This window comes from Plectropomus leopardus, chromosome 23 (genome assembly GCF_026936395.1).
Source record: "Plectropomus leopardus strain MGB_pleo_1.0 chromosome 23, ASM2693639v1, whole genome shotgun sequence".
NCBI classification, from domain to species: domain Eukaryota; kingdom Metazoa; phylum Chordata; class Actinopteri; order Perciformes; family Serranidae; genus Plectropomus; species Plectropomus leopardus.
Window position 1 is genome coordinate 24578723 of NC_142198.1, and position 14034 is coordinate 24592756.

The 14034-nt window shown below is 40.8% G+C and overlaps 1 protein-coding gene across 3 annotated transcripts in view; it reads left to right on the forward strand.

Annotated features, from left to right (window-relative positions):
• Positions 1–1180: 1180 nt before the first annotated feature.
• LOC121964767 (retinal guanylyl cyclase 2-like) overlaps positions 1181–14034 on the forward strand; it is a 68111-nt gene continuing 55257 nt past the window's right edge. For all 3 annotated transcript variants that reach the window (XM_088073695.1, XM_088073696.1, XM_088073697.1), the window contains exons 1-2: positions 1181–1292; positions 9184–9433. In XM_088073695.1, the coding sequence (XP_087929821.1) occupies positions 9193–9433 (241 nt within the window). In that variant the 5' untranslated portion in view covers positions 1181–1292; positions 9184–9192. The remainder of the gene's footprint in view (positions 1293–9183; positions 9434–14034) is intronic.

Sequence of the window (14034 nt, forward strand, 5' to 3'; positions counted from 1 at the left end):
TGCAGAACACTGTAATACTGCAGAACACTGTAAAACTGCAGATGAGGATTCGCTGAACGGATCTGCCTCAACAGAGAACCCACAGTCACACTCAAACACTTCAACACTTCAGCACGACAGAACACTGAAACACCAAAAAACACTGAGTCCCTGAAAAAGTGTGATATTTTCGACATTCATCATTAACGTTCTTTACCTTCGTGAACAGACAGAGTTCAGACTGACCAGCGCTGAGACACAACTGGACCAGATCCGGGACAAACCTGGATAAACTGGGACAAACCAGGTCGTTCTGACCAGACTGATCAGATACAGACTTCAGTGAACCCACTTACTGATCCACGTCATCACTGAAATGCTCTGTGAATTACATCATAGTGTGTTTAATGTTATAGTTCAGCTTTATAGTTTGTCATATATTATAGTTACGTTATAGTTCAGCTTTATAGTTTGTCATATATTATAGTTACGTTATAGTTCAGCTTTATAGTTTGTCATATATTATAGTTACGTTATAGTTCAGCTTTATAGTTTGTCATATATTATAGTTACGTTATAGTTCAGCTTTATAGTTTGTCATATATTATAGTTACGTTATAGTTCAGCTTTATAGTTTGTCATATATTATAGTTACATTATAGTTCAGCTTTATAGTTTGTCATATGTTATAGTTATAGTTCAGTTTTTAGTTTGTCATATATTATAGTTACGTTATAGTTCAGCTTTATAGTTTGTCATATATTATAGTTACGTTATAGTTCAGCTTTATAGTTTGTCATATAGTTACGTTATAGTTCAGTTTTATAGTTTGTCATATATTATAGTTACGTTATAGTTCAGCTGTATAGTTTCATATATTATAGTTATGTTATAGTTCAGTACAGGTACACTGAGCACCTGTGACGTCAGGCAGGTCCAAGATGTCATTCAGGAAACGACATTTGGGAAATGCCCTCAGAGATATTCTGCAGGAAACAAGGTCAGATCGTCACACACACACACACACACACACACACACACACACACACACACACACACACACAGAGTCATCCTCTCATTACTGACTCTAAACTGATTCCAAACTTCTTCCTGAACTCTAAATAAGATTAAACTAAATCCTGTGTGTGTGTGTCTGTGTGTGTGTATGTGTGTGTGTTAATGAGTCTCTTTCTCTCTCTTGTTTGACCTGACATCAGCACTTTCTGCAGCTCTGCATCCATTTCAAGACTTTTTTCTTTTAATGACTCGTTTTGAAGGAATTTGTTTGGACTGATGACTCTGTGAGAAAAAAGGTAAACATTGTTCGTGTGTGTGCGTGTGTGTGTTAGAGTATGTGTGTTTGGGAGAATCAGCTGTTTAAGTTTGTTTAAAAGTCATTAAATGTAAAAACATTTCAAGTGCTGATTTAAATATAAATGGGTAAAGACTAAACTGAACGGTGGTTAAGTGTTAACATTCGAGTTAGTTATACACAGAATATATAATAGATAACTAAACTGTACACTGAAATGTGGTTAATTGTAACATTAGAGACAGTTTTAATGACAAAATATGTAATAGATAACTGAACTGTAAACTGTGGTTAGATGTTAACAGTAGAGATAGTTATTATGAACAGCATATTTGATGGATAACTGAACTGTAAACTGAATTGTGGTGGATGTTAACATTGAAGTTAGTTTTTATTGACAGTATATATAATACAAAACTATACTGTACACTGAATTGTGGTTAACTGTTAACATTAGAGATAGTTATTATAAACACTCGATAACTAAACAGTGCATAGAAAGTGTCAGTAACCTGATTCAACCGGAGAAAAAATAAATTAATTAAAAAATATAAAATAAAATTCTGATACAAAAATTCTGTAAAACTCAGTGCAGTTAGTAAAGCAGATAAATACTGTATGTCAAGTCAAGTCAATTTTATTTATAGATCCTACTTTCACAAAACATGTTTTTCCTCAGAGGGCTTTACAGCAGGCACCATCCCTCTGCCCTCAGACCCTCACATCACCCGAGGAAAAACTCCCCAAAAAGACTCCTGTAACGGGAAAAAAAAGAGGAAACCTCAGGAAGAGCAGCAGAGGATGATGAGGGATCCCTCTTCAGGACGGACAGACGAGCAATAGATGTCGTAAATGGCAATTAAATTACAATTATGACAATGAGAAAGAGAAAGAAAGAGGGAGAGAGAGGGAGAGAAAGGGGGAGAGATGCACAGCAACAGACGCATGTCATATTGCAATAACTATAGGTGTAAAATCACTAAATACACGTGGCTCATAATAAAGGCAGTAGGAGGTTGCGTCAAGCACGATCACAGCGTCGGCGCAACCAGGACCCACAACACAGGCGCAGCTTCAGACAGGACCACAGCAACGGCAAAACCAAGACCAGGATCAGGGTGAACCGGGGGTACAGTATCAGTGCAGCCTCAGCACGAGCACAACCAAAGGCAGGATCACAACACCAGCACAATTTTCACCAGGATCAGGCGCAGCCAAGACTGCAGCCAGGATCTGTGAAAAGGATACAAGGGAGCAGGAACGCTCTGTGGAGGCATGGAGTAATGCCGTAAACAGACATGAGCGTTTTCAGATGGAGGGAGTAAGAGAAGGAAAAAGGAGCTCAGTGTGTTATAGAAAGTCCCCTTGCATGTATACTGTATTTATACTTTTAATCACAATGACTCTGTCACACTTGTTACACCTGCTGTGAATTTTTAAAGTTACATTTAGTAAAAATAAAGATAAAATTAATAATGGTGTATCTAACAAAGCTCATATCGGACGGGAGGAGATGCTGAAACTCAAAGTGACAGAATTATGAAGAGAAGTTTGACCTTGTTTTCATCAGCCAATCAGAGAGCTGCATGCTCGTTCTGACAAATCAAATTTACAGCATTCAGATTTACTGTGATTGGATTTAAGGCATCAGGTTAACCTCCTTGTCTCTGATTTTACCTTCAGACTGTTTGATGATGATATCTGATGAAAATGTTTATATCTAGAGACAAAAATCTGTCTTTTCTTGTAAGTCAGAAAATTTTTCATCTGTCATTACTGGAAAGATTTTACAGATGTTTTACATTCAGTTCAATTTTAGTTCAGTTTGATTTTTAAAGTCCAATATCACAAATCACAGTTTCTCTCAGAGGAATTTACAGCTCCTTGTGTCACAGGAAGGCCTCTGACAGACTATATCAGCCTAACTAGGGGCTGGTCCATGGCAAGCTTTATCAAAGAGGAGAGTCTGAGCCAGCCCTGACTATAGGCTTTATCAAAGAGGAGAGTCTGAGCCAGCCCTGACTGTAGGCTTTATCAAAGAGAGTCTGAGCCAGCCCTGACTGTAGGCTTTATCAAAGAGAGTCTGAGCCAGCCCTGACTATAGGCTTTATCAAAGAGGAGAATCTGAGCCAGCCCTGACTATAGGCTTTATCAAAGAGGAGAGTCTGAGCCAGCCCTGACTATAGGCTTTATCAAAGAGGAGAGTCTGAGCCAGCCCTGACTATAAGCTTTATCACAGAGAGTCAGAATGTTCTACTTTGACTTTAGAAACCTTCGTAAATCTGCATTCTTCGATCTTCTGGTCAACATGTCCAAATAAACTGTGCACCAAACTGCTCCTGACGGCTAATTCATCGGTGGGTTAATGTTTATGAATGTTTAAAAACTGAGCAGCAGGTGGCGCCTTGAATGTTCGCCTCCACCAACAGTGTGTGAACGTGTGTGCGTGTGTGTGTGTGTGTGTGTGTGTGTGTGTGTGTGTGCGCGTGTGTGATGCCATCTTGTTTTTTCGATATAATTCATCCCTAACGTCATTGACTCGATGAGTCGTTACGAAGTCATTTCTGTTCCATGGTGTTGTTTTACGGCAACATGTACTTCACCTTGTTTTCACTGACAGGCAGTTATTTAAAATCCATCTTCTGCTGATTAGCTGTGAAAAACTGGTCTTCTGCCTCGTTGTGACAAATAATTGATGACATGACCAGGAAATCGTGTTAAACTTCCCTCTTCAACTAACTCACGACAAGCACAAAACGATCTGAGTTTACTGATAGTTCGACATTTAGGCAAAATTCCTTCAAGAAAAAAGTAAATACTATCTTGAATAGATTAACTTTGAATTTATCATTCACATTCACCCGAATATTAGAAGTTTTTTTTTTAAATGGTAAAATTAATTGAAGCCATAAAGCAACTATAGTGTAGTAAGTATTAAAAGTGATCTGTATGAAATTAAGTAATCCCCAAAATTGTGAATGCCAAAAAACGAGGGGACAGACCTGTCAGCCGCAGGTCAGTGTCACGAATACAAACTTCCATTCCTTTTATTCAAACTTTTATTCAAACTTTTATTTCATTTATTCAAACTTTTACTCAATTTATTTGTAAGGTTCAGGTGTGTCGATGATGTCATAAGTTCAGGTGTGTTGATGATGTCATAGGTTCAGGTGTGTTGATGATGATGATGTCACAGTCAGGTACAGGTGTGTTGATGATGTCATAGGTACAGGTGTGTCAAAGCTGAGCTGCTGAATACAACAAAATGATATCAGATGCCGTCCCTCTGGGTGGTGATGTGGTGATGACATCACAGCGGACACTGTCCCTCTGGGTAGTGATGTCATCATGTCCTCTGTGTGCCTCGCAGCTTGTCTTAAGAGCGTTAGCATTGTTGTTATACTTGGCGTTCTCAGTGCTCTTTAGCATTAGCAAGTGAAGATTTAGAGGTCAAAGGTCACCTCAGTCAGCTGGGTCCAATCTGTGAGATCAGACTCTGAGACAGAGGGACAACTACCTGTCTCACACTGAGGGACAGACAGTGGGACAACTACCTGTCTCACACTGGAGGACAGACAGAGGGACACCTACCTGTCTCACACTGAGGGACAGACAGAGGGACACCTACCTGTCTCACACTGAGGGACAGACAACTATCTGTGAAAAGCGTTCAGACCACAGAGGTCGTTCTGCTGACCTCTGGTTGAGGAAACAGCAGTCTTAATAATCTTCGGTGGTTTCGGTGGTTCAGTGAACGTCTCCTGATGTCAGAAAACAAACAGGCAGCTTTGACATGCAGATGTGTGACTGTTTTTGTCCTCTGAACCCGAATAAAAGAAACACAGGTCCCCCCCCCGAATTCATTATTTTTAAATATTACGAAATTAAAATCTGTGATATAGTGATGAAAAAGATCCGATGAGAGGAATTGCTGGTCGTTTCAGAAAATGTTTGTTTTTTAAAATTAACAGAAAAAAACACTCAGCACATTTGACAAACACTCACGACTAATTAATATAACTTTGTCCATGATGGTAATTAAATCAAATATTCATGAAGTATCTGTTGTCCAGCTTCAAACCTTTTTGTTGTCTGGATGTTTCTGCTTCTGTGAACTTTTTCTGATCTTTCACATTTTCCTTAAAGTCATGGAGAAAAAAAGGAAAAGTCATGGAAACTCATGGAAAAGTCATGGAAATGTATTGGTCAAAATGCGTGTGAACCCTGTTAGTCGCATCCTGTCGGGAACTTTTTCTCCTCCTGGGCTTCTGAAGATTATTGATTATTTTTCATTGATTATTTGTTGTTGATTAACTGCTGCAGTTTAGTTTTCTGTGAGGAGAGATTTTATTTTGAGTCGTGATCGGTCTGACCCCAACACCTTTACAGAAACCCAACAGCACAAATACAGCAGAAACCATCTGAGTAATTCTCTGCAGTTTCCATAGTAACGCAGCACAGAGTCTGCTCAGAGGTTTACCTGTCGACAGGTGACCGTCGGGGTCTGTTATTCACTCAGTGATTGATCAATGTGTGCTGAAGGTTTGATGATCAGTGAAGTTAAGCTGCTCAGCTGGTTCTCCTGATGTCTGATTCTGGATCAGTTTTAGGTCGAGGACTGTTTGTTATTAACCCTTTAGTGACTGTTTGTCTCATTTTAGTCTCTTGTCTTCTTCCTGTTGTGATAATTGTGTGTGTGTTGATGCATGTGTCCTAAATGTAGTCCAGATTGTGTATTTGAGTGTAATCAGTGAATTTGCAGCTCAGCTCCTACAATAAGTCTAAAATACACTGTGGAAACTAAATAGTTACATTCAGACTGTTCAGGTCCAAAAATGCTCCATTGAAACCCATTCAAACTGACATTTTTGATCCCACAGCCATCAGAGCAGAAAAACAGGACTTGTATTATTTCTGGGTGTCATTCTGGGCTTTTGACTCTGAATTTGTCATTTTGGGTTAAGGGTTAGGGTTAACCCTAACCCTAACCCTAACCCTGATGAGGTCATTTTGACCATGTTTGGCATATGGAGGAAATACATGCTATTTCCACTAGGTGACCTGTCACAGTCAATGTAGCTGCTGATCACTGACATATCCCAGACTGTCAGCAGCTACACATGGTGGCATCATGACAAAAACCTGGCATTTAAAGGGTTACAATTCTGAAAAATAATGAACACATGATATTAATGATTAGGACTGATTTTGGTTAAAAAAAAATAATCTCAGTCAAGTAAACGTCATATTAATGTATATTGATTTAAAGTTTCATTTTGAAAAGTACATTTTGTGTGCAGAGCGATATGAGTGTGTGTGACATTAATTCGGGGCCTAAAGGGTTAATCTGAGCTCTTGTTAATAAAGTTTGAAATCTGAATACAGTCAGAGTTTTGGTCACCACTGTGCTGAAGGTGCTGAGTGTTTAATCCTGAGCTGATCGGCAGTTAAAAATACACCAGAAATCTGGATTATACCCAACACACACACACACACACACACACACACACACACACACACACACACACACACACACACACACACACACACATCACACACACACACACACACACACATCACACACACATCACACACACACACACACACACACACACACACACACACACACACACACACACACACACACACACACACACACACACACACACACACACACTGACACACACACACACACACACACACACACACACACACACACACACACACACACACACACACACACACTGACACAGACACACACACACACACACACACACACACACAGACACACACACACACACACAGACACACACACGCTGTGGTTCACAGTCAGAAAAGATAACCCTCTATGCAGATGATGCAGTTTTTTGTTCACTTTTGGTCCAAAGAAATTAAAACTTGTTATAGCTAATAACAGAAGTTCTGCACTAAAACAGCAGAAGGAACTAAAGCAGGTCGACACGTCGTCCACCAATCAGAAGCTCGAGTTCGATCCGCTGTCAACACAAGTCAAGATACCGAACTCCAAACTGGACCTGATTACCTGATCAGCAGGTGGCACCTCCACGGTCGCCATGGCCACCAGTGCGTGAATGTGTGTGTGAATGTTGTGTGTGTGTGAGTGTGTGAATCTGTGTGTGAATGTTGTGTGTGTGTGTGTGTGTTTGAATGTGTGTGAGTGTGTGTGATGTGTGTTTGAATGTGTGTGTGATGTGTTTGTGTGTTTGAAAGTGTGTGTGATGTGTGTGTGTGTGTGTGTGTGTGTGTGTGTGTGTGTGTGTGTGATGTGTGTGTGTGTGTTTGAAAGTGTGTGTGTGTGTGATGTGTGTGTGTGTGTTTGAAAGTGTGTGTGATGTGTGTGTGTTTGTGTGTGTGTGTGTGTGTGTGTGTGTGTGTGTGTGTGTGTGTGTGTGTGTGTGTTTGAATGAGTGTGTGTGAGTGTGTGTGTGTGTTTTCCAGGCTTTGACGTGTTTGAATTAATCAAATGTTCAGTAAAAGTTTAGAAAACACACATTTGGCTTGTTTTTAAGGTTTGGGGTAAATGTTTATTTAAAAGTGTTCCTGAGGTTCAAACGAAACAAAAACTGACTGATTTAAACTTCTTTAAAAAGTCAAAGAAACAGAGTAAAATATGAAGAAAAGTTTTTAAAATGCTTTGATAAAAATGAGGTGATTTTTTTTTGGTTCAGTCCGTACTTGAACAAACATCAAATCAAATTTTAACGGTGGTGCATTCAGTGTCTTTTCTAAATGCGAGAGTGAATCTGTTTTTTAAATGTCACTTTGTTCTGATGGTTTTCATTGTTAAGATTTTTCTTAAAAAAAGCTTTTCCAGAATGTTTTCCAAAAGGTTCTGGGCAGAACCGCAGCCCTTTTTTCTCTGAGAGTGTGAAACATTGGCACATTGAAAGCAACACTGTTCCTGTTGTTGTTTATTGTCTCTATTTTTGTTTATAGTTTGTTGTTTATTCCTGAAGATCAGTTTGGACTGAGTGAGGGTTAGTGTAGAGCAGAGCGTGAGATGTACGGACGCTTCGGTGCGGCGTCTGCAGTGATGCGGGAGTTTGACTGTCATGGTTAAGAAGGAGCTGAGCCGACTCAGAGAGAGCTGAGATCTGGACTTACCGGTCCATCTGTGGTCCGACCCTCACCTTTGGTCATGAGCTCTGACCGAAAGAATGAGATCGTGGATACAAGCGGCCTGATGGGCTTCCCCCAGAAGGCGGCTGGGCTCAGCCTTAGAGATAGGGTGAGGAGCTCAGAGTGCTCTGCTCAGCCTGCTGCCCCCACGACCCGGCCTCAGATAAGAGGACAGAAAGGGATGGATCGATGGATGGATGGATGGAGGGATGATGGATGTATGGATGATGTATGGATGATGGATGGATGGATGATGGATGGATGGATGGATGATGGATGGATGGATGATGGATGGATGGATGGAGGGATGATGGATGGATGGATGGATGATGGATGGATGATAGCTGGATGGATGGATGATGGATGGATGGATGATGGATGGATGGATGGATGGATGGATGGATGGATGGATGATGGATGATGATGATGGATGGAGGGATGATGGATGGATGGATGATGGAGGGATGATGGATGGATGGATGGATGGATGGATGATGGATGGATGATGGATGGAGGGATGATGGATGGATGGATGGATGGATGGATGATGGATGGATGGATGGATGGATGATGGATGGAGGGATGATGGATGGATGGATGGATGGATGATGGATGGATGGATGGATGATGGATGGAGGGATGATGGATGGATGGATGGAAGGATGATGGATGGATGGATGTTGGAGTTCTAAATGAGCTCAACAATCTGTTTCTATTGTTGTTTATTGTTGTTTATTGTTTATGTTCTGCAGGTCACCACAATGCAACTTCTCATGTGGTTGCTAGGGGCGTGTCTGTGGTTGCTATGCATTAATGAAGTCCAGACAGCGACCTTCAAGCTGGCTCTGATTGGTCCGTGGTCATGTGACCCCATGTTCTCGCGGGCGATGCCCTCGGCGGCGGCCAACCTGGCGTTGTCACGGTTACGGAGCGACACCAGTCTGAGAAGAGGATACTGGTACGACGTCAAACTGCTGGAGGAGGACTGCTCCACCTCCAAAGGTTCGTTAACCAATTCGCTAACAAGCAGAAACAGACTGAAGACGTGAATGACTCTGAAGTACGAGATAAGTCACTAAATTTTACATTTTAATTAATGACAAAATTCTGATTAAATCAGAGAGATAAAACTGATTCATTTCTCATCAGAACTTTTATTTCTCTTCTTCTGTTTTATTTTTGACAAACCTCAAGTAATAAGGAGTAACAAAAGTTAATTAATCTGAATTATGACAAAATAATCAGACTAAATAAAGTCAAACTTTATTCAGATAGGATCTAATCTGAGTTATAAAATGATAATCAGACTAAATAAAGTCCATCTTTATTTGGATTAAATGAAGTCTGAGTTGATGACCAGTGATGTACAAAATAACTTTCTAATAATGTAAATGTAATCATGAGTAATTGTGTGATGTATAGAATAATTTCATCATGATTTTTGAATCCTCCACTGTCTCCAATAAATCTGAGTGTTTCGATATTGTCAGAGCGAGACCTTGTCGCTGTCCTGATTACATAGTTTAGGCACAGCTGTGTGACGTCTGAAATGGAGTTTGATGAAACTAAAGTTCATGACTCTTCTGTTCCTTTAAGTCTTGGTTTGTCTCTGCCCGTGTGACCAGATTAGTGTAATAAATATTTTTACACTGAACAAAAATATAAATGACACACTTTTGTTTTTGCTCCCATTTTTCATGAGCTGAACTCAAAGACCTAAAACATTTTTCTAAAAACACAAAAGACACATTTCTCTCAGATTTTGTTCACAGATCCGTCTAAATCTGCGTCAGCGAGGCTTCTCTGTGCAGAGATAATCCGTCCCACCAACGTGTTATTCACGTTGGCGGCAATGACACCCGGTTACGTCAATCGGAGGTCACTAAAATTAACATAGAGTCAGTGTGTGAGTACGCCAAGAGGGTTAGGGTTAGGGTTAGGGCTAACCCTAACCCTAACCCGGACACCGTAATCTTCTCTGGACCCCTCCCCAATGTGACCAGTGATGACATGTTTAGCTGCATGTCAGCACTCAACCGCTGGTTGTCGTGGAGATGTCCAGCAAATGATGTGGGCTTTGTTAATAATTGGTGCTCCTTTTGGGGTAAACCTGGTCTTATCCGGAGGGACGGCATCCATCCCACTTTGGATGGAGCCGCTCTCCTCTCTAAGAATCTGGCCGATTTTATTAGAGGCCCAAAGCCATGACAAACCAGAGTTGGGACCAGGTTTCAGAGTCGCAGTCTTACACGCTTCTCTGAGCTTCCTCTAGCACAGTCACACACCCATAATGTAAATGTTATAAAAACAATGTCTGTCCCCCGACCACTTCATTTGTTTAATGCTAAAATAAAAAAAGGGGAGTTGTACATGAAAATCTCATAAAAATTAACTCATCTCCTGTCATACAGCATCATAACAGGAGAATTAAATGCGGACTCTTGAACGTTAGATCCTTATCAACCAAGGCTCATTTAGTCACTGATTTAATATCGGATAACCATATTGATTTATTCTGCCTCACTGAGACCTGGCTCTGTCCTGAAGAGTACGTTAGCCTGAATGAATCCACTCCTCCTGGTCATATAAATAGTCACGTTGCGCGGGACACTGGCCGAGGAGGGGGAGTCGCTGCTATTTTTGATTCAAGCTTAGCAATTCACACTAAGGCTAAGCTAAACTATAATTCATTTGAAAGCCTTTTTCTTAGTCTTTCTCACCCATCCTGGAAAACTTTACAGCCAATTCTGTTTGTCATAGTGTACCGCGCCCCCGGCCCATACTCTGAATTTCTATCTGAATTCTCTGAGCTTATATCAAGTTTAGTGCTCAAATCAGACAAAATTATTATCGTAGGGGATTTTAACATTCACATGGATGTTAATAGTGATAGCCTTAGCTCTGCTTTCTCCACACTGTTGGATTCAATAGGCTTCAGTCAGTGTGTACATAAACCCACCCACCGCTACAATCACACCCTCGATTTAGTCCTTGCATACGGCATTGATATTGCAGATTTATTAATCTTTCCTGAGATTCCTGCTCCGTCAGACCATTATTTGATAACTTTCAATTTTTTATTACTTGACTACAAGCCTCTCAGTAAGAGCTACTCTTCTAGATGTCTATCTGATTCAGCAGTGGCTAAATTTAAGAAACTAATTCCTTCTGCTTTGACATCATTACCATTACCAAGTCATTCCCAAATTGACTGTCTCATCGATAATGCTACTGGCTCACTGCGATCAGCTCTCGACACTGTTGCACCCTTCAAGAAGAAAATAATGAAACAAAGAAAATTAGCCCCATGGTTTAACCTCCAGATTTGCAAATTGAAACAAACATCGCGAAAATTTGAAAGACATTAGCGTTCAACCAAACTGGAAGAGTCCCATTTAGTCTGGCTGGACAGTCTTAAAGTCTATAAGAAGGCCCTCCGCCATGCCAGGGCAAACTATTATTCATCACTAATTGAGGAAAACAAAAACAATCCCAGGTTTCTTTTCAACACTGTAGCCAGGTTGACTCAGAGTCACAGCTCTATAGAGCCCTGTATTCCTTCAGCCCTCAGCAGTGACGACTTTATGAATTTCTTTAATAATAAAATCATAACTATTCGAGATAAAATCCATCACCTCTTACCCTCAACTGACCTGACCCCGAACTCAGATAGCCTAGATATGGCAGCAAGGCCCGAAATTTATCTAGACCATTTCTCCCCCATTGACCTTCATCAACTCTATACTTTGGTTTCTGCATCTAAGCCATCAACATGCCTGCTAGACCCCATCCCAACTAAGCTCCTTAAGGAAGTTTTGCCTTTATTAGACAACTTTTTATTAGATATAATCAACGCGTCTTTGTTAACAGGTTATGTACCCCAGTCTTTTAAAGTAGCTGTCATTAAACCTCTTCTAAAGAAGCCCACTCTCCATCCTGAGATTTTAGCTAACTATAGACCGATATCTAATCTCCCCTTTATTTCTAAAATCCTTGAGAGAGTGGTTGCTCATCAGCTCTGTGACTTTCTCCGAGACAACAGTTTATTCGAGGACTTTCAGTCAGGCTTCAGAGTTCATCATAGCACAGAGACGGCACTAGTAAAAATTAATAACGACTTATTTATCGCTTCTGACACGGGTCTGGTCTCTGTTTTAATCCTATTAGATCTTAGTGCTGCATTTGTCACCATTGACCATCAAATCTTACTGCACAGACTTGAAACCTCAATTGGCCTTAAAGGAACGTCACTAGCCTGGTTTAAGTCATACTTATCAGATCGTTCCCAATTTGTTCACATCAATGATCAACCCTCCGCACATACAAAGGTCTGCTTTGGAGTGCCACAAGGTTCGGTGCTTGGACCAATCCTTTTCACTTTATATATGCTTCCTCTAGGCAACATAATTAGAAAACATTCCTTAAATTTCCATTGTTATGCTGATGATACGCAATTATATCTATCTATGAAACCAGATGAAACTGATCAGCTATCTAGACTTCAAACATCTCTTAAGGACGTAAAAGCCTGGATGAGCCGTAATTTCCTGATGTTGAATTCAGACAAAACTGAAGTTATTGTTCTTGGCCCAAAACACCTCAGAAGCTCCTTTTCCAACAATAATTGTAATTATTGTAATTTGTAATTTCTCTAGATGGCATTACCTTGGCCTCTAGCACAACTGTAAGGAACCTCTGAGTTTTATTTGACCAGGATTTATCCTTTGCCTCCCATATAAAACAAACTTCAAGGACGGCTTTCTTTCACTTGCGTAACATCGCAAAAATTAGACATATCCTATCCCAAACAGATGCTGAAAAATTAGTACATGCATTTGTCACCTCTAGGCTGGATTACTGTAATTCCCTATTATTTGGTTGCCCCAACAAATCTCTTAGGTCTCTCCAGCTGGTGCAGAACGCTGCTGCTCATGTTTTAATGGGAACCAAGAAAAGGGATCATATTTCTCCTGTTTTAGCTTCTCTGCACTGGCTCCCTGTGAAATCCAGGATTGAATTTAAAATCCTCCTCCTTACTTACAAAGCTCTAAATGTTCAGGCTCCGTCTTATCTGTCACAGCTCATAGTTCCTTACCAACCCTCAAGATCACTGCGCTCTGAAAACGCAGGGTTACTTGTGGTTCCCAAAATTTCCCAAAAAAAAAGTAGGTTAGGAACCAGAGCCTTCAGCTACCACGCTCCTCTCCTATGGAACCATCTTCCATTTTCGGTCAGGGAGGCAGACACCGTTTCAACTTTTAAGGGTAGACTTAAGACCTTCCTCTTTGATAAAGCTTATAATCAGGGCTGGCTCAGGCTGCCTGGACCAGCCCATAATTAGGCTGACATAGGTTTAACCTGCCGGGGGACTTCCCCTGATACGCTGAGCTCCTTTCCTTCTCTCAATGCCGCCATCAGAAATCATGCATGTCTGTTTACTGCATTGCCATGTGCAAGCTTAGCTTAGCTCTGTGATAGCCCTGTGGTACTCTCACTACCTGGGGCTCGCGATTACAGAGCCTGGGTCTGTTGAACTGCACTACGCTAATCCTGCTGCCTCTCGGGAGCATTCCTGCTCCCTTGTTTCCTAGTTTCCCTGGATC